We start from the raw sequence: 26,264 nt of genomic DNA, 5'->3' as shown, positions 1-26,264 counted from the left end.
TGTCCGTATTCTGAGGCTAATAACTGCCCACTGTGACCTCTGGTGAAGCTCTGTGGATGCTTTACTATAGTCCCAGACTTCAAAGATTAGCTGTGAGGTGCTTGTAATGAAGATTTATTAAGAATCCATGGTCCAATTACAGCAAAAAAAATTTAAACTGCATTTGTCACTGGGACAAAATTTTTTTTGTCTGAATCTTCAATTATAAAGTATACAGTTTCGACTTGGATACAAATTCAACTTCAGAACAAACCTATGGAACCTATCCTGTATGTAACCCGGGGACTGCCTGTACTACAATATTACTGGGATTTTCTTATTTTCTTGCTAATCTAATACAGTGTTACCCTAGCTCAGTGATGGCAAACCTTTTAGAGACTAAGTGCCCAAACTACAACAAAGACCTGCTTATTTATCGCAAAGTGCCAACACAGAAATGTAATTTGTGATTTATACTCCCTTCTCTGTCACAGTTTTCATTGATACCAGCACCCTGAGGACACCAATAAGCAGAAAATAGTCCCAGGTAGAGCTGTCACTTTAAAATAGGTCTGTGCACAGCAAGTCCTGGGCTGTCTGGGACTGCAGGAAGATACCTGGAGTCCTCTCTGGTGAAGGCCTGAGTGCCCACAGAAAGGGCTCCGAGTGCCACCTCTGGCACCAGTGCCATAGGTTAGCCATCACTGCCCTAGCTGTTAAAGCAACGATTAGTCACCTTCTAATGAAGTCATGGGGGGAGGGGAGGGGTGGCGGCGCGACGATCCGGATGGCGGCTTTGTTGGGGGCATTTAAATGGTTGGTGGTGAGCCCTCTTCATACACCCACTGCTGCACCATGATGTTATGGTGTTCCAAGGGGTTAATAATTAAAATTTGTTTTCAACTTTAAAGAGAATCTGTTTGATTTTGGACACACAACCACCCACAGATCTTTATTGACCTGGGGCTTAGTCTCCCAAAGTTCCCTGTTCTCGCCATGGCCGCTATTAAAACAAAAAACAAAAACCTCATAAACCTTTATACTCACCTAGAGTTGAATTCGATAAGGGACATCGGACTTCTGTCTGGTGCTCTAGGGGACTGCACATTGATTCAGTGAAGCAGAAGTAGTAGACCCAGCTTCATTGCACATGCGCTATACCAGGGCACATGCTCAGTAAATGGGGGGGGGGGGTGCATTCAAACCGCTTCACTGCATCATTATGCAAGCACCAAGTTAGGTATATAAGTTTTATTTATTTATTTATTTATTTTTTGCGGGGACAAAACTACAGGGTAATTTGAAACGCTAAACCACATAAGGACCTGTGGATAGTTTAGTGACACAAATCGCAGGTTCTATTTGAAGACTTTTTTGTTATGTATGTACATGGAGCATTGGAGCAAGTGTGAATCTTTTTGTCTATAAATATGTATATTTACAGGTATGTAAAATCATGTTTTTTATTATATTACTTTGCAGCCTAACAAGATAGACACATGTGCAAGCCATGTGACTGAATTGGTAGGTATTGATTGTATGTACATCGCTAAGATTGTTTTGATTCATTCTAGAACAAACAATAAGTATATTTATATACTGTATTTACTGTGGTTTTTGCCATGCAAAGGACTATTTTCAGATTGCATAATTTTATAGAAGTTGCATAGCATAAAGGGAACAGATACTTTATACATTTTTATTGGGGTACATAGGAATTAATGTGTTGGACAAATCATAACCGGAGTCACCATGCATGATGCACCAGCTCTTGAGAAAATCCCCCTTAAGAGTAATACTATTTAACATATTTCTTTAAAAAAACATGTTAAAAATATGTATTTTGAATGTCTGGAAGGTGGATTCCACTCCAACCCCCCCCCCCCCCCCCAACCTCAAGAGAATCGCTATTCCTTGCTTGTTTCAGAAAGCTAAAACTGCACCGTGCATTATCCTTCTTAACCTCAGCCCCTTCATGGTGGAGTGCATACCCCTCAGAGATGGCCCCAGGGTACTGTTTGTATTTACATTTACACTTCTCAAATACTCGTGATCTGCCTACAGACAAACACTAACATGGTAAATACCTGGTGATGTGCTGGAGGTTTCGCACTCCTGCTCCCAAGTCATATGTTCTAGCCTGCAAAACTTTTTCACATAATACAACCTTCAACATTTTTTGTACCAATGCTGGTTAACTAGCTCCCTCTCCTGGTAGAAAAGGAATTAACTGTTCGAACTGTTCTAGAGAAACCATGGTTTATTGGGTGCTGGCCATACTGTGTTTGTAATTCTCATCAGGTTAGACTCTGTACACACTGGCCTCAACTGAAGGTATAGGTGGCTAAACAGACTTTGGTGGTATTCTCACCATCAAAAATCTCTAAAGCTGAATTCTTGATAGAAATTTGAGACTGCCACCTAGACTGTGTACTTAAAGTTTTCCTCTTTAAGCATCTGCAAGTAAAGGAGAAGACCTTTCTCCCATCACCCTGCAATCCACTTTATTTAGTGCCCATTTAGTGATAAATGTGGATTTTTGATCCACTTCAAATAAACTACAGCATGCACTTCGTCATTTAGGACTTTAACTCCTTGAACTGCTTTGGATTGATGTATGGATAAATAAATGATTATGATTAGAGATGAGCGAGCACTAAAATGCTCGGGTGCTCGTTATTCGAGACAAACTTTTCCAGATGCTCGAGTGCTCGTCTCGAATAACGAGCCCCATTGAAGTCAATGGGAGACCCGAGCATTTTTCAAAGGGACCATGGTTCAGGAATAAAATGTGTTATTTAATTGAAAAAGAATGTCTTCTGATAAGTTAGCAGATGTATGCAAACATCTGCAATCTATTCTTCACTGTTCCGTGTGTATATTATCTCCCGACAAGTTAGCAGATGTGAAGAACAGTGAAGAATAGAATAAAAACAGTGAACACAGGATCATTTAAGTGAAAAACACAGTGAAAAACACAGTGAAGAATAGATTACAGATGTTCGGCACATCTGCTTACTTGTCGGGGTGATACGCTGTCCCGGGATCCACTCCTCTTCTTCCACTGAAGTCTCCCCGTGCGATGTCTCCCCCGTGCTGCCCGATGTCTCCCCCGTGCTGCCCGATGTCTCCCCCGTGCTGCCCGATGTCTCCCCCGTGCTGCCCGATGTCTCCCCCGTGCTGCCCGATGTCTCCCCCGTGATGCCGTTCCGCGCGTATCTTCCGACAAGTAAGCAGATGTGCCGAACATCTGTAATCTATTCTTCACTGTGTTCTTCACTGTCTTTTTCACTTAAATGATCCTGTGTTCACTGTGTTCGCTGTTTTTATTCTATTCTTCATTGTTCTTCACTGTGTTTTTTTAATTAAATGCTCGATCTCGAGCAGGGGAAATACTCGTCCGAGCAACGAGCCGTTTCGAGTACCTTAATACTCGAACGAGCATCAAGCTCGGACGAGTATACTCGCTCATCTCTAATTATGATGTATGACTTGTTTTGTCCAGTGCATATTATATCTCTTGCATCACAATTACATGACCTTTTTACATTACTATACTATTTGTGTTTTCCCTTTTTTAGGAGTCGAACAGCTTTTCAAAAAGTTCCTCTTCTTGTGACAAATTGTCTCAGTAAGTCCATCTTCCATTTTGATTTTTTCTGTGTTTCAAGGAAGTCTACCATTTAATAATAGCAAAAAACGCCTACACATACTTACCTTCGCTCTTCTTCATCTTGATCCCGGCGATGTCCTTCTCTAATCTTTACACTTTTGTGGATTTCATACGACTTGGCTCTTTATTGAATTTCGACTATTTAAAAAAAAAAAAGGTCTATATGAGCTCACTACTGGTGCCCATTTATATATAAAACATAACTTTTATTAATTGTTTCACAATATTTTTAGTAAGTTTTTCATGAATTTCTGGAAGGGGTACAGAAAGAAGGGGAGGGGGGGGATCATATGCAAACATCGTACATTTCAATAGTCACACCACGGCTAGTCTGAAAAGGCTACCATATAGAAACAAAAGGACCTGCCGGATACATTACTCTATGTAAACAGCTATTTTCATTATAAGACAGAAGGGAAGGGGAAAGAACACACGGGAGAGAAGGGAAATAGGAAGGTTGGGGGGGGGGTGTCCTATCGAGAACCAAGATGTCATCATTGGGGTCAAACTCTTGATTGGTATGCAAGCCACATCTGCCATGTTTCATTAAATAATGTCATTTTGTCCTGTACTGAACAATAAAGCTTATCATTCACCATTATCCACATTAGTTTGTGTTTAACTGTTTTTTGTAAATACTTCTCTAATCTTGACATACTGGGATCACCTAGAAAAGAAACCCTCTTTGTGACGTCACCTCTCTGTCCAACATGGGAGAGGGAGGCATCTATCATGCGTGAGGTTTGAATTCACACCTCTTACGTGAGGGTGTGCATAATTAGCAGCCCGGGGCGCCGGACATCTTGTTCCCTTGCCACGGCCTGCTAATATTGAATTTCTTTTCTACGTGATCCCTAGGTGATATAATCTAAATGATATAAGAATTTTATGTGAGACTGTTTCCTTGAACCTTGAGCTTATTTATTTCTCCCTGTGTCAGCTGTTCATCTTGCCACATTTACATAATAGAATAAGTTATTGTCTTTATGTTATCTTACTTTATACTTTTTTTAAATTCACCTCCATTACTGTCTTCCTAACTCTTATTCCATCTTATTTCTTTGAAACTTTTCTTTTTAAGCGCAAGAATTTAATGTAGAATTACAACATGGATAGCACATCTTTTGCTTGTCCATCATTCAAATTATAAGATTGAAACTGTCCAAAGGGCAGCAGAAGAAATTAAAGCAGGTTTGTCTGAGAAATTTCTTGCAAAGGTTATTTGGCTTTTATGAAGTATACACTATTTGTGTGTGCCCCTGGTGTACAAGCAAGATTGCAAGATTTATCAACAAGGTGCACCCACTACAAATACCCTGTTACCGGTGCCATTGTTTCTGAAAATGTTTCTACGTGGGAAGGTAGCAGTAAGTTATGAGTTGTGTCTGCTACAACTGAGAAACCTACACTTGAAGGGGTATTCTCGTCCGGGCATTCACATCCAGATTCATTAATCTGCCATATATAAACATTTCTTCAATTGGATGTTATTAAAAAAAATTAACTGTGTGAAGATAATTTCTCAGAAATGTAGTGATATGGTCCCTTAGAAACAAGACTGTGTCCCTGGATAGTGATTACACAATGAAATGTCCGGGAGTAACCGCATGACCCTCAGCCATCCTGTGGTAATGATTGCTGAAGCCATGTTGTTAGGCAGGACTCAATAGCGCATGTCTGGCCACTGCTGCCAGAGTGTGTGGGGTGGTCGTATCCGGGGAAGCGGACTACATTTATGAGAAATTATCTTCACACAGGAACATATTTTTTTTAATAACATCCAATTGAAGAAATGTTTACATATGGCAGATGAATTAAATTAAATGTAAATGCCCAGATGAGAAAACCCCTTTAAATAACTGCTGTTCTATTCAGTTCTTTAAATGGGGTTTTCCAACGAAGGCAAGTTAGGCCCTATCCACTGGGTAGGGCCTAACTTGCTGATCAGTGGGGGTCCCAGTGCTGTGACCCCCGCAGATCGCAAGAACGAGGGGTCCGACCAACCCTTCGCTGCTCCTCAGACTAATGGAGCAGACGGCTGCACATGACCGTCCTGCTCCATTAATCTCTATGGAGCTGACGGAGTTCTGTGAGTGCGGTGCTTTGCGATCTCCGTCAGCTCCATAGAGATTAATGGAGCAGATTGGTCGTGCACGGCCGTCTGCTCCATTAGTCTGAGGAGCGACGAGGGGTCGATCGGACTCCTTCTTCTCGTGATTTGCGGCGGTCTCTGCAATGAGACCCCCACTGATCAGCAAGTTAGGTCCTATCCATGGTTTTTTGAGAAAACCCCTTTAACAGTCCTTTTTTTCAGGAGTTGTTTTATTTATTTTTTTTCCACCAGAAACTTGGACTTTGACCGAATCATGGAAGAAGGTTATGAGCTGGACCTCACCTTCATAACAGAACGCATTATATCAGTATCATTCCCAAGTGGCTGCTCAGATGAAACTTACCTTCATAATCTCCAGGATGTGACACAGATGCTAAAATCAAAACATGGAGATAATTATTTGGTAAATAGCACAAAATATGCAGAAAACTTATTATCCATACATCTGTAATGCAAAATAAACAATGTATTGCAATGGCTAAGGACTAGATGGCCTCCTTTACTCTTGATTCTTGTATCTTCAATATGATGATCCTGTTCACCAGCTGTATAGGCCTTTGACATCACTTCTCAGTAAAGAATGGGTCTTCACATTCTTGGTGACTTGTAACTGTGGAAGATTAAAAAGAAATGTGTTAAGTGCTTTCAATTTTTTTCTTTTTCCAACAGGTATTGAACCTATCAGAAAAACGCTATGATCTTTCTAAACTTAACGCTAAGGTATTCAAGAGGATCTTTCTGTTCTGTCTCTTTTGATTTTCTTCATTCAAAGAACAGCTGATATTGATGCCTCCTTTTGTGGGCAGGTCATCAGTATCAAGAAGCTGAAATCCCACTTAAAGATATATTGGTTACACAATATTGCAACCCTCAAAACCAAATTAAATTTCTCTTTTTACAAATTGGATATACTAAAGCAGTTTTATTCTAGACATGTTACTAGTGTACCTATGTTATGCAGGGTTTTATTGATTTTTTTTTTTGTTAAATAAGTGATTGAAGTTTTTGATTTTGTTTATATATTATTTATATTTTGTTTACATTTGCAACTTTTGTAGCGTTTTTGCCCACAAAATAGAAAAATATGTCACATACACATTTCCCAAATATGTATGTTGTGTTAACTTGTGCATATCTGCTTGGATTACTTGGGGCTTATTTAGATAAGTGATGTTATTATTGATTTTCATGAATGGCGTAATCACTTGTTATTCTTTGGGCTTCTTAAGACATCAGATTTTTTTCCTTACAAACCAGTTGTAAACCCTTATTCATAATTCATAAATATCCTTTATTTACCCGATAGCGTGCATAAAATTTTCGTTTCAATTGTAGGTTATGGACGTGGGTTGGCCTGATCTTCATGCACCCCCACTAGATAAAATGTGCACTATTTGCAAGGCAATGGAATCATGGCTGAACAGTGACCCTTTACATGTGGTAGTTATTCATTGCAGGGTAAGTTGAATCATCACTCAGGGTGCGGTCACACGTCGTGTTTAACATGCGCAGTGTTAACAGATGCCTTAACAATGCGTTTTGAAAACGCAAGCGTTAACAGCTGTTTAATTGGGCAAATCCCTCTTCAGCTGTTGCAATGTGTTTTTAAACGGATGCCTTAAACAGAACGTTTGACTGCACCCTAACTTTTTCTCAACTAACTCGTTTAATTAACTAACTTAAAGGAGTATTCTCGTCTCGGCATTCACATTCAGTTTCATTAATCTTCCATATATAAACATTTCTTCAATTGGATGTTATTAAAAAAAATGTTTCTGTGTGAAGATAATTTCCTATAAACATAGCCATGCTGTCCCTTAGAAACGAGATAGCTTCCTCGGTTACAACCACGTCACATTTTGGCAGCAGTGGGCAGACATGCACTATTGAGCTCTGCCTGACCACATGCATTCAGCGATCATTACCACAGAACCACTGTGGGACATGTAGTAACCCCCGGATATTTCATATACAAAAAGTTTTTGTTTATTTGTGCAATTCATCCAGCAGAGGGGGCCGTGTCCGAGGAAGCTATCTCGTTTCTAAGGGACAACATGACTACATTTATTGAAAATTATCTTCACACAGGAACATTTTTTTTAATAACATCTAATTGAAGAAATGTATATATATGGCAGATTAATCAAACTGAATATGAGTGCCTGGACGAGAATACCCCTTTAACTTGTTCTCAATTAAAAGCTCATCCCATGCTGAACACAACTCTAATGCTTGTTATATTCCACCTCTAGCAACCAAAATAATGAGACCGGGGCTCGGGGCTCAGGGCTCATGTACTCATGTCCAGTGGATCACTTTTATGTATATAATAATAAAAATAATTATTTATATAGCACACACAGATTACACAGGGCTGCACAAACCCACGCAAACACGGAGAGAACATACAAACTCTTTGCAGATGTCGACCTGGGTGGGATTCGAACCCAGGACCCCAGCGCTGCAAGGCAGATGTGCTACCCTATGTATGAATCCTACATATCATATACCTCCTCCCCTCTTTTTCCCCAGCCTTGCAGAGAGCAGTAGATGAAATCACAACCCTCCTCTTCTGCTCGGTGTTGGTGGTCTTTTCACACAGCATTTCACTGCTTGTTACCTTCTTTGTGCAGGCAAGGGGACCTCTGTAAAGCAAGTCATCTTTTCCTGCACCTCATTTTTTTGATGTAACACTTGTGATTCTGCTGTTCAGGAGTTGCATTTTCACTCCTATTCCTTGTTCACTATCACTTACAGATGTTGCAGATTCAGATGAGATCACAGTGAGGATCTATAAGACACATGGCCAAAACATAATCAGCAGCATTCTGTTTTTTTATCTGTGATGCAAAGGGAGCTCATGGGAGGTCAGGTACTGGAAGTCTGAGATCTGCATCATACTTCCTGAGCTGCAGGCCCACAAGCTCAGAGTGAACTGCAGTCAGCAGTGCCAAGAGAATTTTACCTCAATAATATGTTACTGCATGTAATGAAGAAATGACCATCAAGTGAATCTGCCCTGGTACTCCCCATATTATTATTTTTAATGGAAACCCTGGCATCAATTCTTTAATATTTATATTAACTTTACCTCTTGTTTCTTAGTGTGTGTTGTTACTAAGATGTCTGTGAAAAATGCATTTATAGTTTAGGATTGTAGCTGGACTTGGAACACTCCAACCCCTTCCCCTGCTAATGTTGTAGCAGGCTTCTGTTTGAATTCTACAGAGGTTGCTCAGGTAGTGTTCGGTGAAGATTTTAATGCATTTTTCACACACTGACGGTTGGCTAGTAAACGCCATGGCTAGAAGAACATGGCTGAGAACTGCACTTGGAGTTCAGCTAAATGGTCATTACACTACAGAGGGGTCTGCTTAGGGCCCTGACCATAGTGTATAGCAGCCGACTGTTGCTGGTCCCGGGTGTTGCACTTTCCACCAATCAACAAGTAATAAACTATCCTGTTGATAGTTAATTTAAAGCATAAGGGACAAGAGAACCACTCTAAAGGCTCTTTCACACGTACGTAATGGGGACCTATATACGGCCGCAACTTTGCTCCATGGTGCCTGCACACATTGTCTCGACTCGCTGTGACCATGCACAGCGAAATATGGGCAGGACGAACAGACAGTGTGTGAATGTACCCTAAGGACAGAATTGTTAAAACCATTGTCTTCAAACTAAGTCTCTTTCTGCTAAATAAAGTATGCATTACAATGCATAACATAACTACAAAATAAGGACTTTTTCTCTTTTATAGGGTGGAAAAGGAAGGATTGGAGTAGTGATATCATCATATATGCACTTTACTAATGTATCTGCAAGGTAAGTGTCCATGTGGGACCTCCCGGACTTTAGGGAGAAAAAAGTATACAAGTTTTTAAAACCAAATATCCCCTTAAGACCAGAAACTGATATCTTCTCCTCCGAAAGGGATATTTTTGAGGCAGAAAGATTTTAGGGATCAACTCAAAGAGGGGAGGCAGAGGTAAGTTAAGAGGTTGAGGTCAAGTTTTTTTTTTTTTTTTTAACCAAACCAGCCCCCATACTAACTCGGAGTACACACAAATCAAGAGCAGGATGGGAAAAACTCTAAATAATTAACCTCTCTAAGCATAACTTGAAACCAGACAAGATAAATCTCCTAGCCAAGGCACTGACATTTGTTCCAACTGTAAATATAATTACTTTCAATAGGTAAAGGAAATTAACTTGTCTGTCCTCAAATTAAAATGGCGAAAAATACTTAACACACCAGCAAAATAGAAAATGATGTGAAGCTGGCCTTGACGAAGGGAAAGGAGAGGCCCTTTTACAAGTCCCTTTTTAAAGTCCATTTACCCAACTACAAAAAGATTACAAGCTGATGAGTCTTGATCTTTTAAATTAAAGACAGTGCTATACAAAACTAATGGCACATCCCACTAAAGTTTACAAAACAGAACTAAAAGTAGTACTTGAACACAAATTGATCATGGAAACATAATTAACCTTTATGTAGCATCATACATCACAAATAGCTTGTTTCAACAGCATTCCAAAAGTCCACAAAGGATATCTACCTCTAGAAGGAAGACCAATAATATCAGGCGTTAGCAACATCTTCCAAAATTTCAGTAATGATCAGGCACTGAGACGAATCGTGGTTTTCTTTTCTGTTATATATGAGGGACACTATGGATATCCTTAGAAGGTTGGAAGACTTTGAAGTAGACAGGGGTCATTATCTGGCACGTCTGGACGCAGATATTCAAGTATTTCTAACAGACAGTGCTTGGAAGCAAAAGATTTATTTCTGAGGCATTCAATAAAAAGCGAATAATGTCTTTTTAATTTATATCCTCAGCCACAACTTCTTTTGCCACGGGGGGGACACCTGTATTCACCAGGGCCGAGTGACCCCTGTGGGTAGTTCTTGTGTGCCAACCTCTATCTCGGCAAGTGGTAGAAAAGGGTGGTCTTCCAAGGTGAAATGGAGGAGTGGACCAAGTCCATTCCACTGTGGCTTAGGTACATAGATGATGTCCTTCTGATATGGACCTCCATGAAGTATTGATTCAATATATTTGGGGGTAAGTTAATAATAACCTGAATGTAAAGTTTACATCAGAAATTCAAGAAGAAAAAATGGCCTTATTGGACCTTTTGTTCACTAAAACCCCAAATCTCTCCAGTGAAACACTTATCTATAGGAAAAACATCAACAAATGGTTTGCTAGAAGGGGGAACCTGTCACCCACTACCCCTTAAATGTGGTCTATCCAAAGGCCAGTACTTGAGGCTAGGGCTGTATGTAGTGTTGATGATGCCCTAGGCGCTCCGTATGCACACCCTCCTTTTGCACCACCAAGCTAATGCCTCTGTAACCCCCAGCACATTACTAGAAAAGAGCAGCGCTGGACCCAGGAGGAGTCTCTCCAATGATCCACTGCTAGCATTAGATTAACCCCTTCCCGCCGCAGCCCTTTTTTGATTTTGCGTTTTCATTTTTCACTCCCCACATTCAAAAATCTGTAGCTTTTTTATTTGTACAGAGCTGTGTGATGGCTTATTTTCTGCATAACAAATTACACTTCAAAATGGTGGTATTCAATATTCCATGCCATGTACCGGGAAGCGGGAAAAAAAATTCCAAATGCAGTGAAATTGGTAAAAAAAACGCATTTGTGCCGTATTCTTGTGGGCTTGGATTTTACGGATTTCACTGTGCACCCCAAATGACATGTCTAATTTATTCTTTGGGTCGGTACAATTACGGGGATACCAAATTTGTATAGGTTTTATAATGTTTTCATACATTTAAAAAAATTAAAACCTCCTGTACAAAATTTTTTTGGGGGATTTTGCCATCTTCTGGCGCTAATAACTTTTTCATACTTTGGTGTACGGAGCTGTGGGTAGTGTTGTTTTTTGCGAATTTTGATGACGTTTACAACGCTATCATTTTTAGGACTGTACGACCTTTTGATCACTTTTTATAGAATTTTTAATTTTTTTTAAATGGCAAAAAAGTGCCATTTTCGACTTTGGACGCGATTTTCCGTTACGGGGTTAAACGCAGTGAAAAACTATTATCATGTTTTGATAGACCGGGCATTTTCGGATGCGGCGATACCTAATGTGTTTATGATTTTTACTGTTTATTTATATTTATATCAATTCTAGGGAAAGGGGGGTGATTTGAATTTTTAGGTTTTTTTATTATAATTTTTTTATTTTAACTTTTTTTTTATTTTTACTATTTTTCAGACTCCCTAGGGTACTTTAACCCTAGGGTGTCTGTACGATCCTATCATATACTGCCATACTACGATCCACGGAAAGATGGCGGCGCCAGCGCACCACCGTCTTTTTGAAGCCGCCGGCACCTTTGCCGGTGGCGATCAGCAATATGCAGCAAAGACTTACCGGCTATGGAGAGGGCTCGGCCCGCGAGCCCTCTCCATGTACCGGGACCCGACATGTGACGTACTATTACGTCACATGTCGGTAAGGGGTTAAAAAACTGCTCCAGTGCATGATGCACTTGAATTACATTTAGGAGCACAATTCAATCCCAGGGGGGAGGAGTTTCTCCCGATCACATCTGCGTTTCATCTTGTTGGCTTCTTCCAGCCAGAATTAGGTTCCGAAGACTTAGCAATACATAAAAGTTAGTGTAGTGTCCTGTTCCCTTAAAGATCCCAGTTATGTCCCACAGTAGTCACAGTGCCTGCCCCACATACCCATTAGTTACATTGCCTGCCTCAGTAATGAATAGTTACCAGTGCTGCGCCCAGTAGTGACCAGTGCTGCCCCCAGTAGTGACCACTGCTTCCCCCAGTAGTGACCACTGCTTCCCCCAGTAGTGACCAGTGCTGCCCCCAGTAGTGACCAGTGCTGCCCCCAGTAGGCAAAGTAGCCCCTCCAGCAGACAAGGCAGTCCCCAGTAGTCAGTCCCAAGGCAGTCCCCAGGCTGGCCTCAGTATTGCTGTACAATCATTGCTGTTCCGTTATTATGATGATCATGTTTTTTTGCAAAATAAATGTTTCATTTTGATTTACTTTGGTAACCCCTTAAAAAATCAATCTAATGTTAATCAATGGAGATTACATTGTTCATACTTTGTCCTCTAACTTTTGTATGTACCCCAAAATAATGTAATTCAAATGTACAAATTGTCTCTGAAAAACGCAAGCCCTCCTATGGCTACATGGGAGAAAAAATAAGTTTACTCTGTGAATGTAGCAATAAGCAAACAAAATAATGTCTTGACATTGGGATTTATTTCCAGTTTTTTTCAATACCGCAGTCAAATAAATAAATAATAAATAAAAGTTAATATCAGTGCATGTTATTGTCTCTTTTCAGTGCTGACCAAGCTCTGGATCGTTTTGCTATGAAGAAGTTTTTTGATGATAAAGTGTCTTTACTTATGCAGCCATCTCAATTAAGGTAGGCATTCTTGTCCTTAAAGGACATCTACCATCAGGTTGGGGATTTAGCCTTGCTATCCTAGTTTGCATTACTTTTAGATGTGGCATAGTAGGAGACGAGGTTTTTTTTATCGTTAACCCCTTACTATGAATCTGGGGAATAGCAGTGAGCTTCAAATAGGGCATAGATGCCTTCTTACAGCACCATAGCATTGATGGTGATGCAATTACATACGTGAACGTGGTTGACCGTAATGTGGACGTGGTTGACCGTAAGCTAAACTCTGTGCAGCTTCTGTGCTCCTTTAAACAAACAGGGGCGCAGCCCGGAGAGACGGCAATACAGGACACCGGAAGCGACGGAGGAGGAGAGTACAGCTTTGTGGGGTTTTTTTTAAAATCCCTCCCTAGTCTGCCTGCAGAACTTTGAAACATGAACATGTCTTCTATTTTGGCCCACATTTATCAAAAGTCCCTTTGATTATGGAACATCGCTATAAATAAAGACAAAGAGTAACTCTGGCATTTTACTTTCCTAGATATGTAAATTTTCTAAATGGCCTTCTATCTGGGACTGAAAAGATGAATGCGACCCCTCTCTTTTTGCATCATGTCATTCTCCACGGTATTCCTAATTTTGATACAGGTGGATGTAAGTATATAGTATAGTATCTGAGTAATTTATTCTGCACTATGTATATTGGAACATTTCATTGTTACAGAGGTTTTCCCAAGAACTTAAGATAGGGCCTAACTTGCTGGTCAGTGGGGGTCTCATAGCTGAGACCTACACAGATTGTGGAAATGAGGGGTCCATCGGACCATCTCTCCGCTCCGTCAGACTAATGGAGCAGACGACTGCGCATGATTATTATGCTCCACGCTTACCGATCTCCGTCAGCTCCATAGATCTAATGTTAACATACCTTAGGTCACTTTAACCAGCGCTACGTCTGTTTGTTACGTAAGTGCGCACTTTATGCTGCATGTTTAAGAAAAAAAGGCGATTGAGCAAATGCATCTCTTGTTCAAACAAAAATCTCCTACCCCACAAATAAAGTTCAGGACAGCTCAAATATGATAAAACAACAATGTCAAAAACTGAAGGAGAAATTTTATTCAACTCAAGGGAATACTTTGTGTATAATTCCTGAAATATATATTGGTGAGCTGCATTAATCTGTCTACGCCAGAATACTGCAGTAATTTGATTTTGAAATGCCATGCCCCACATTTATTAAATGGTTTCAGACCAATTTACGGTAGTTTTCTGACTACCTTGAAAACGTGGTGTGTCATTGGTAAAAAGAGGACAGTTAGTGGACCAGAAAATTCAACATTGTGATGCAGCAAATTAGACCAACTAATAGGATGTATAAATTACAACTCGCCAGTCTTATACGGCACTAGTTTAATCATCTAACATTGGACACAGGGATTAATCTGGCACAGCAGAGTACTGTCTATTTCTCCTCTGCACTGGTCTAAAAACCGACAAATCAATAAATCTCCCCATTGGGTGATTTGTGACCAGATCACGGCCCCCATAGATTTCTATGGCTCCAGGTCACACCACGTTGAGCACACAGTGAATCACTGCACTGTGACCGTGTAGGCCGCTCTTCTGCCTACGGAGGGAGCAGGGGTGACTGGGATCCAGTCTTCTAGATTACTCTTGTGAGCAGGTACTTTATTTCTCATGTTTTTCATTAATAACTGTTTTATTATTCTGTAAAGTCTTATTTTGTTTGCATATGTACCTCATGATCTGTACAGTGCTGAGGAATATGATGTTGCTACATAAATAATTACCACTTATTATTAGATGGTAGGCAGTCAAGATGCAAAAGCTATTTGTGTTGCCTAGTAGCTGAAAATTGATTTATTGTTGAGTAAACATCTTTAGCATGAATGCTTTCATTAAATGTGAAAAAATTATTTTGCAGTATTTCGACCTTTCATAAAAATTTACCAGGCGATGCAACCTGTGTATACATCAGGAATATAGTAAGTAATTTCAGTATCAAATAGTAGAGAATATCATGGTTAATGTCTGTATGTAGCATTTTGTTTGTTAGATAATGTACTATTCAGTGATACAGTAGAAATAGTTTACATAATGCCACTTTTCTCTTTTCTCTTTTTTTTTTTTTGCCATACACTGAACTACTTGTTAGCTTAGTTTATTGTAACACACTTCTTTGTGTGAAGATGACAAGTGTAGGTTTTCCCATTGACTCTTGCACTTTCATATCCCCAACATATTTTTCTAAATTTTATGTACAGATTTCAAAAATTAATATATAGTTTGCAGAGCTATACCAGTAATCTGCTATTATATTTCATGATATAGTTTGAGTGGGGTTTAGGGGTTGGGGTTTTTTTTTTCTTACCATTTCGCAGACTATGAAATAATAAAACCATTCTAACTTTAAAGGGCATCTACCACCAGGATGAAGGATTGTAAACCAAGTACCGTATTTTTCGCCCTGTAAGGCGCACCGGACTATAAGGCGCATTAGTCCGATGCGCCTTGTATATGTAATAATTCCATATATAAGGCGCATCTGACTATAAGGCGCGGGGTCCAGGGGCGTGGCGGAGGTCCGGGGGCGGAGCAGAGACCCGACGGGACGAGACGCGACGGGGAACGCGGGGAAGGTGAGGGGGAGGTGGAGGAGGGCAGCGGACCATACTTACATAGGTCCCCGCTACCGGAGACAGCAGATCTCCAGCGGGAACTGCAGACCACGCGGCAGAAGTTGTTCGCGCCGCGTGGTCTGCAGTTCCCACTGGAGATCTGCTGTCTCCGGTAGCGGGGACCTATGTAAGTATGGTCCGCTGCCCAGCGCCATACATAGGGTGCACCGGACTATAAGGCGCACTTTGGATTTCCACGGAAATCCAAGGCTTTTAAGTGCGCCTTATAGTCCGGAAAATACGGTACTCTTACCTCAGGTCTGTGCTGCCCCCTCTTGCAGCATCCGCTCTTATTTTAACCTTTTTGTGCTTTAGTCTTTACAAAAAAAGGCTTTTAAAATTATGCTCCAAATGAGGGGCTCCATAGGTGTTAATGGAGTCTGGAGCCCCTCAGGGCTCATTTTAAAAGCCTTTTTTTTTCTAAATAACAACTGCATAGATAGCTTAATAAAGAGCAGATCCTTCCAGGGGGCACACACCAGTATATTAGAGGCTTGGTTTTCAATCCTTCGTCCTAGTGGCATATGTCCATTAAGCCGGTGATTGTGAGGTGAGGTGTATCTGGGAGTAAAAGAATCACAGATTGTAACATTGATGCAAGGTCAAAGGACATCCAAAGAAAGGAGTGTAGAGGTAAGTTTACCTCATTCAACAGACAGCATGATTCGGGACAGATTGCTCCCTTCCTCCGGTCCCATTTTAGGAAGAAGTGGGGCACATTTACTTAAAACATTGCAAGCTGCACTATGAGTGTGAAGTGTGCAGGGTGCGCCAGATTCAAGAATTGTGGTGGCCATTTTGCATGAATCTGGCCCTCCCTGTTTTGACTTTTTTTTTTTTTTTTTTGCATCGAATATAGTGCAGCCGTGACACAAATGAGTCTCGTGTGACACATATGTGGCGCAGACAATTCTTAAATATTTGTGCAAGCAGTTTGCACATGAAAGTCTGACAGAAAACTGATGCAGGGGCTTAATAAATTTGGGCCAGTATCTTTTTAATATACAACTTGCTTGTGTTTTCTTCGTCTTATAATTGGACCTCAGGAAGAGAGCAAACCACTTCTGAAACGTGTTGTCCATTGAATTTAATACACTAAACATATCTACATCCTCCTCTTTTGGATTCCCTTTGGCAGTGCTACAAAATTACAACCTGTGAAACCTGTAATCCCAGGCGTACCTTCTTTCCCAGCCCAAATTCACTGGGCATCAGGGGACACAGCAACCTTTCTGATTATCCAGACACTCTTACTACTGTTGTGCCCACAGCAACACCACCTAAGGTGAGCATTCTGCCATTTTGCATTACTACCATATGGGGCTGAAACACATTGGAAAAACTGCCCATGTACATGTTTTTCTTTCTTTTTAGGAATGCAATCTATACAGGGAACTTATCATGAATACAGAAAGCTTATGTATAACTTTTTATTATACATATAATTACATTTGGTTTCTGGAAAGTGGACAATCCCTTTAGTAATGTAAATTACATACTTGACTGCACACTACAATAACTGTAGAATTAGGAATTTGTACAAGTCCTCCCTGATGCATACCATACTTTGATAGAAAAAATGTTAACTCTTTATTTTTGCTTTCCCTACATTTAAATTGTGCATTCAGTTTAAATTATAAAAAGTACATAAAAAAACCTTATCCATAGAAATTGTCCTTAATGTTGGAAAAGTAGAGTCCTAGCACCCAACAGATCAACCATTCCCAGTGCTGTATTTAGTGATGATGCTGCCCTAGCGCACTCAGTGCTTACACCTCCTATTGGAGCCGCTGAGCTTACAACTCCACCCATAACCCCCAGCATGTTACTAGAAGAGATCATCTCAGGGCCCAGGAGGTGTCTCTCCAATGATCCACTGTAAGCATTTGATTCAAAAACTGCTTCAGGCTGTGTTCACATGATGCGTTTGCCTTGTGTTTTGAAATGCATTGGGCAAAATACTTCATCACATGAAAATACATTGGGTTACATTTACTAAGGGAAGATTTTATGGCTGACTTTGCACGTTCTTATCAGTGCTTACTGCTTGCACAGGTATTTAAGAAGTGCCTGTGCCACATTTGCGACCATTTTAGACCAAAAAAAGGATTCCTTCTTAGTTCCTGGCTCTTTTTGACCAACCAACTGTGTCTATGTAGGTAACAATGGATTTTTGATTGTCCTTATAATTATTACTTGATGTACACTACTGGAATATGAATTCATTTTCACATTATTTATTTGATTTAATCTTTGGACAAATGCTTTATCCTTTGCCTAATTACTGTCTTACCTGATTGACTTACGTGTCGGGACTAATGCTTTGTCTTTTGTCTTATGCACCATGAGTGCTTTTTAATGGTTTTTAATCATGTTAATGAGTTGTTTAATAAAGATGTATGAATTTATATCATGGACACCCTCTTGTATTTACTTTTTGGTCTAAGATTCATAACGGGTGTTACTCAACTACTCTTCTGGCCCTTCTTTTCTTATTGTAAAATTTGCAACCATTTTGAGGCACGGCTGCACTAGTCATCGGTCGACACAAATCTCAGCACTGAAGGGGGCGTCTTACGCTAGATGTGCGCCAGATTCAACATGCAAAGGCTGACAGATCTGCGTTGCCTGCTCCATGTTAAAGTTGCACCAAAGAAATGTGGTGCACTTTGTCAGAGCACCAGAAATTCTCAATCTGGCGCACTCGGCACTATACACAGGCAAACTGCACATCGTGCAGTTTGCACTGTTCTTAGTAAATGTGCCCCATTTTCTTAGTAGCAGCATGTGTGTGACATTGATATTCACCACTATTAAAGGGGATATCCCATTTAGCAAGTCCATAGAGAAGAACGGGGAATCCTACGCATGTGCAATCTGCTGCTGCTCTGGTCATCGGGGAGCAACGGGGGTACATCGGACTGTGGGGGTCACATCAGGAATGTGCATTGTGAACATGCGATCGAGAGACTCCTCCCCATCGTGCATGAATTGTGTTCCTAAATGTAATTCAAGCGCAGCATGTGAATGTAGTCACCAGGGACCTAAGTGTACCCTAACCCTAAGCCAACTACACCCAGTCCTATTAACCCTAAGCTACTGACACACTAGGATATACAGTGCCTTCTTTAATTAAAAGGGTTATACGAGCTGAGGGAGAGGGGGACATCAAAACAAGAAAACAGATGTGCTTACCCCGTCTGCTGCTCCAGTCCTGCGTTCCGGACTGTGTGTATACAGAGGCAGGACAATGACATCAGAACCAGAGCAGCAGCCGGTGCAGGTCCTGGCTGTGGTCAGTGTAACACAGGCCGCAGGCAGAGGCTGCACAGTGAGTGCTGTGGTGGTGATGGGGAACAGCGCTGCACCAGAGGGGGTAAGTACAGCCGCTTTCTTGTTTTTACAGCCTCTTCACTCTACTAGAAAAAAAAAATGCAAGCCTGGACAACCCCTTTAATCATGAAGGCCATGTATGTATATATATTATACATATATATATACACACACACAGACTTGTATAAGTACATGAAAACAGAACCAAAACCAACCTTTGCACCCTTATATAACATCCATGTGATGCCTAACCCCCACTTTACATCCATGTGACGCCTAACCCCCACATTACATCCATGTGACGCCTAACCCCCACATTACATCCATGTGACGCCTAACCCCCACATTACATCCATGTGACGCCTAACCCCCACATTACATTCATGTGACGCCTAACCCCCACATTACATCCATGTGACGCCTAACCCCCACATTACATCCATGTGACGCCTAACCCCCACATTACATCCATGTGACGCCTAACCCCCACATTACATCCATGTGACGCCTAACCCCCACATTACATCCATGTGACGCCTAACCCCCACATTACATCCATGTGACGCCTAACCCCCACATTACATCCATGTGACGCCTAACCCCCACATTACATCCATGTGACGCCTAACCCCCACATTACATCCATGTGACGCCTAACCCCCACATTACATCCATGTGACGCCTAACCCCCACATTACATCCATGTGACGCCTAACCCCCACATTACATCCATGTGACGCCTAACCCCCACATTACATCCATGTGACGCCTAACCCCCACATTACATCCATGTGACGCCTAACCCCCACATTACATCCATGTGACGCCTAACCCCCACATTACATCCATGTGACGCCTAACCCCCACATTACATCCATGTGACGCCTAACCCCCACATTACATCCATGTGACGCCTAACCCCCACATTACATCCATGTGACGCCTAACCCCCACATTACATCCATGTGACGCCTAACCCCCACATTACATCCATGTGACGCCTAACCCCCACATTACATCCATGTGACGCCTAACCCCCACATTACATCCATGTGACGCCTAACCCCCACATTACATCCATGTGACGCCTAACCCCCACATTACATCCATGTGACGCCTAACCCCCACATTACATCCATGTGACGCCTAACCCCCACATTACATCCATGTGACGCCTAACCCCCACATTACATCCATGTGACGCCTAACCCCCACATTACATCCATGTGACGCCTAACCCCCACATTACATCCATGTGACGCCTAACCCCCACATTACATCCATGTGACGCCTAACCCCCACATTACATCCATGTGACGCCTAACCCCCACATTACATCCATGTGACGCCTAACCCCCACATTACATCCATGTGACGCCTAACCCCCACATTACATCCATGTGACGCCTAACCCCCACATTACATCCATGTGACGCCTAACCCCCACATTACATCCATGTGACGCCTAACCCCCACATTACATCCATGTGACGCCTAACCCCCACATTACATCCATGTGACGCCTAACCCCCACATTACATCCATGTGACGCCTAACCCCCACATTACATCCATGTGACGCCTAACCCCCACATTACATCCATGTGACGCCTAACCCCCACATTACATCCATGTGACGCCTAACCCCCACATTACATCCATGTGACGCCTAACCCCCACATTACATCCATGTGACGCCTAACCCCCACATTACATCCATGTGACGCCTAACCCCCACATTACATCCATGTGACGCCTAACCCCCACATTACATCCATGTGACGCCTAACCCCCACATTACATCCATGTGACGCCTAACCCCCACATTACATCCATGTGACGCCTAACCCCCACATTACATCCATGTGACGCCTAACCCCCACATTACATCCATGTGACGCCTAACCCCCACATTACATCCATGTGACGCCTAACCCCCACATTACATCCATGTGACGCCTAACCCCCACATTACATCCATGTGACGCCTAACCCCCACATTACATCCATGTGACGCCTAACCCCCACATTACATCCATGTGACGCCTAACCCCCACATTACATCCATGTGACGCCTAACCCCCACATTACATCCATGTGACGCCTAACCCCCACATTACATCCATGTGACGCCTAACCCCCACATTACATCCATGTGACGCCTAACCCCCACATTACATCCATGTGACGCCTAACCCCCACATTACATCCATGTGACGCCTAACCCCCACATTACATCCATGTGACGCCTAACCCCCACATTACATCCATGTGACGCCTAACCCCCACATTACATCCATGTGACGCCTAACCCCCACATTACATCCATGTGACGCCTAACCCCCACATTACATCCATGTGACGCCTAACCCCCACATTACATCCATGTGACGCCTAACCCCCACATTACATCCATGTGACGCCTAACCCCCACATTACATCCATGTGACGCCTAACCCCCACATTACATCCATGTGACGCCTAACCCCCACATTACATCCATGTGACGCCTAACCCCCACATTACATCCATGTGACGCCTAACCCCCACATTACATCCATGTGACGCCTAACCCCCACATTACATCCATGTGACGCCTAACCCCCACATCACATCCATGTGACGCCTAACCCCCACATCACATCCATGTGACGCCTAACCCCCACATCAGGCTGCTTTTGCATCACTTCCCTTACCTTGTCCCAGCAGCACATACATCAGACTGTACCTGGGATCTTCCTGTGCTGCTCCTCACACACAAAAGTCACATGGTCATGACCTCATCGAAGATCCTTTAGGCCATATCTGCTGTAGGTTATAAAGTTAATGCTGCTTCACCAGAACCCGCTGCCGCCGACCGACAACAAGCCCCCCTCCCAGACGGGTACCCTAGGCATAAATACAGTCCTGGTCATTCCTGAAAGAGTTCTGACAACTACAGAGCCAACTTTTTTATTTTCTATCCCCTGCCATACATCTGTTTTGTAGAGTCTTCGATTTTGGACACCTGTCTCCTATTTCCCAGTACACAATTTTCCGTCAAGATGGTAAAAGAGTAGGCTCGTTTTTTTTAAACAAAAAAGCTTTCATTTTGTTTAAAATAATTTACACAATCAGTCTTTATATATTTTACTTGTAATAGTAATGATCATTAAAATTATGTTTGTGCCTTTTTTTTTTTTTTTTTTTTTTTTTTTTAGTAACGTTGGACCAGAAAATCAAAACAGATTAAGCATTGCTATTGAGCCAGCCCAGCTCATTAAGGGTGACATTATGGTGAGTGTCTCTAGCAAGCTACAATTTTTCGTACAGGATTTACGGAAGGGGGTTTGTTCACTTTGTCACGACTGTGCCAAGGTACTGCACCTTAGCTCCCATTAAAGTGAATTGGAATTGGACTGCAGTGCTGCAATATGGGCACTAAAGGGTGGCCATCTGCTTCCTGCTGCTCCACTGTGTAGTTCATTCAAAAGTGACTGGTTTACTAGAAAACCCTTAAAATGTTTTGTATACTTTACATTTGGTATTCTTCTGCTCGTAAGGCCTCAGGACATAATTGTTTTGCTGAACAAGGATGATCAGAATATGATCTTTACCAGTAATGAAACGTGACAAAATCTTAAAATTAAAGGGGTTGTCCGGCTCTGGGAAGCTGGGGAGGTAAGTTTTAAAAAAGAAAGCTTTACTCGCCTCCTCCGTCGCTCCCAGTGACCCACACCGCTGTCTTGCTGGTCTGTGCCCCTGTCCCTAGTCCCCAGGCTGTATCATGAGATATATGGACTGAGATATATGGACAGGTGGGTGTTGCTGGCCAAAAGCTGGACTCAGCGGAGCTTCCTTGCCATTGTTTACATACAGGAGCACGGGCAGCGGGAGCAACAGAGGCGGTGACCTCCTCACCTTACCTCCTCAGCCGTCCTGCACGATTTTCAAAAGAGTCGGACAAGCCCTTTAACAGGACATCTTTAAAGTTTTAAACAGAAATACAACACAATACTTTTGCCCAATTTATTTGAAATGTCACTTATTGTTTTGCAGGTATCTTAGGTGCTTTATATTTCTATTAGGGTAGTTGCAGTCAATGTGGATCTTCATGAAGGAAAATGCATTAACATCTGTATCATAAAACTGTGAAAGAAATACAAAAAATGAGTTATTGGCCTAAAGGTGTTATCCAGGGGCTGGGGTAACAAAGAAAAAATTCTTAGTAGTTTTTAAAATGTTCCCCAGTTGAAATTGAGAAAAATATAGTATAATGTCCATATAAACCACATGTCCATTCAGTGTTTGTAAGATTAATAAATATATTGCATAAAAAAGTCCAGCTGTCCAGAATTTTTAGGGGGCAGTTGCTGTCGCATTATCTGCTGTAAATCCCTCTTCGGACCAGTGTAAGCAATACAGAAAATAGCAGATTGATGCAACACCAAAACAGTCCAGTTATTTATTTTCAGACTTTATTTGAAAAATTACAATCACTCCTTTTAACATATCCGGTACAGGGTATGGGTAACAAAACTTTTTAAATAACTAGAGTGTTTTGGTGCTAGATCAATCTGCTACTTTTTTTTTTTTTTTTTTTGCAAGATGTGTTGAAAAGTATTTGCATCCCAGATATTAAAGGGAACCTGTCAGCAGATATTAACCTAATAAACCACTATTACTACGTTGTCCTGAAACTAAACACCTTCCAGATACTGTTTCTTTCTTGGTACCATGTGGTGGCATCATCCAGAAAATCGGCTTTGAAGTGAGATGTCAATTAGTTGTATAATGTCAAGGAGGCAGAGAATTAAGCACTGAAGTCAAGCTCTCCCTACCTAGAATACCCCCGACACTGTAATTGATAGTCCTACATCCAGAAACATCACTAACCAGATCTCCTGAAGTCCGGTGCAAGATGCCATCATGGGAGGATGTGGAGAGAGCTTAACTTCAATGTTAACCTCTCTGCCTCCTTGAGTTTATACCAGTTTACATCTCACTTCAAAGTTGATTTTCTGCATGATGGAACCACACCATGAAAGAAACATGATCTGGAAGTTGTTAAGCTGCTTGACAACATACTAGTAGTGGTTTATTAAGCCCATTTCTGATGACAGGTTCCCTTTAAGTTATAGTCACAGGTTCCTGCCGCATATACAATCAGAGAATGAATCCATGCACGCACATTTTGAGTTATCAGGTGTCAAATTTTTCCATTCAGCCCATTCAGAAAAATGGATGTGCACCGACAGCCAAAAAACCGAAACTCTACATCTTCCTTCTTTCCAGATGCACACATGTTAGACAAAGGCTGATGTTAAAGCTGAAACTTAACAATTTTGTACACTGCTGGCTATTAAGTTCTACTTTTAAAACTTGTGTCGGGTTATCATTTTCACATACGCTTGGACCAGATTTATAAACATTAGTTCTAAATGATTAGGACAGTTGAACATGGGCATGTTAGTTCTGACAAATTCAGTCTGTGTGTTGGTCTGATTGATGCTTGTTTTATAACTCCCTCTTTCCTGGTTATCTTGACATTTGGTGTATATAATGTAATGAAAGCTTTTTTCAAAACATTTCTTTTTTAGATATGGAATGTGCTTCCAAAAGACTGCTTCAAATTACCTTGACGTCTAGAAAAATATTTGATAATGTTGGTCTAGAAACTAGAAGAGTGAAATATAATTTATTCATTCTAAAGTTTTCAGGATTGTATTCTGATTTTTTTTAGAGTTCAAATATACTTGCCTATGCCAACTTACTGTATTGGGAAGGGATGACAAAGCAAACTGAGAAACATCAGAAACATTCCAACATGTAGATCTTTTGTTGTCAGGCAGAGGACGTATCATTGCAACCTTTCTCACAACAGATCTTTAAGCTTTATCTAATGACTTCAAAGATGTTGTAAGAAAGAATGGTACTTGTGATAAAGTACTATACTAAAACACAAGATCCCTAGCATTAGGCATTTTTTTTACTATCGGATTTCACAAATTGCCAAAAATACATTTTCTACTTTGGGAACCAGAATTATATTATTTTCTTCTGATTCACATTGTTGTTTACTATAATTGATTATTTTTCATGTGGACATTCCAGATTTTTAATTGTAGGAGATTGTAATCGTATAAGAAAATGTGTAATAAAATAAAGCACGGAACAATCATAAGCTTATTTATCCACAGTAAATGCTTTTATATTTCTTTTTCTTCGGCAGATCAAATGTTACCACAAGAAATTTCGTTCTGTAACCCGTGATGTCGTTTTCAGGCTGCAGTTTCATACAGGGGCTGTTCATGGAAATCGGCTAATTTTTGGAAAAGACGAGTTGGATCATGCTAATAAAGGTGCAGTCGCTACCCTTATTTGTTCATTTTACATTTCCCAGATTTGTGATACCCAGACTGACATGATTCTTCTGGGTCTAAAATCTCATTGTATTCTGGACACTATATAGGGGAGATTTATCAGAGATGTATAGATATGTTCTAGTTTCTCATGGCAACCATTCAAAGCCATGCATTAAATTTATAAACGACTGGAAAAAGATGAGCACTGATTGGTGGCTAAAGACAACTAGAACAGTTCTGCTCTCAGACACTACTGATAATATCCCCCCATGTGTATGCTTCCTCTAAAAGTTGGGCAGATTTTTCATGGGAGCAATATTTTTTTTATCTAAATAGTATTGTTGGATAGCCAACATACATATTTGTTGTTGATTTCATGTAAATAACAGTGATATCTTACAAGACAAGATTTAGAGACTGATCTGTCTAAATGATCTAAGTTGCCTATTCTAAGACTATTTTGTCAGCTGACTAGCCATTGCTGAACTTTAAAGGTCTCCACACTCCAAAGAACCTTTTACATGGACTGCGTTATCAGCTGTACAAATATTTGAAGGAATTAGTCAACCAACAAACATAGTTCATTTGTCAACTAGTCATTTACACACCATAAACATATTATCATTGTTATAATATATCAGTTGGTGACATCACCTATTCGCATAAGTTCGACCTAAGAAGTTGTCAGTTACCATTGAGCAATA

The 26,264-nt window shown here is 41.1% G+C and overlaps 1 protein-coding gene across 3 annotated transcripts in view; it reads left to right on the top strand.

Moving 5' to 3' along the window:
• Positions 1–26,264, top strand: part of TNS3 (tensin 3) — a 200,270-nt gene that overhangs the window by 98,991 nt on the left and 75,015 nt on the right. For all 3 annotated transcript variants that reach the window (XM_072153124.1, XM_072153125.1, XM_072153126.1), the window contains exons 5-15: positions 1,462–1,503; positions 3,561–3,610; positions 5,997–6,168; positions 6,435–6,485; positions 7,101–7,223; positions 9,529–9,593; positions 13,120–13,203; positions 13,724–13,836; positions 15,131–15,191; positions 22,417–22,492; positions 25,428–25,557. In XM_072153124.1, the coding sequence (XP_072009225.1) occupies positions 1,462–1,503; positions 3,561–3,610; positions 5,997–6,168; positions 6,435–6,485; positions 7,101–7,223; positions 9,529–9,593; positions 13,120–13,203; positions 13,724–13,836; positions 15,131–15,191; positions 22,417–22,492; positions 25,428–25,557 (967 nt within the window). The remainder of the gene's footprint in view (positions 1–1,461; positions 1,504–3,560; positions 3,611–5,996; positions 6,169–6,434; positions 6,486–7,100; positions 7,224–9,528; positions 9,594–13,119; positions 13,204–13,723; positions 13,837–15,130; positions 15,192–22,416; positions 22,493–25,427; positions 25,558–26,264) is intronic.

Source organism: Engystomops pustulosus, chromosome 5 (genome assembly GCF_040894005.1).
Source record: "Engystomops pustulosus chromosome 5, aEngPut4.maternal, whole genome shotgun sequence".
NCBI lineage: Eukaryota > Metazoa > Chordata > Amphibia > Anura > Leptodactylidae > Engystomops > Engystomops pustulosus.
The sequence above is the reverse complement of the archived record's forward strand: the minus strand, read 5'-3'. Positions and strand labels throughout refer to the sequence as shown.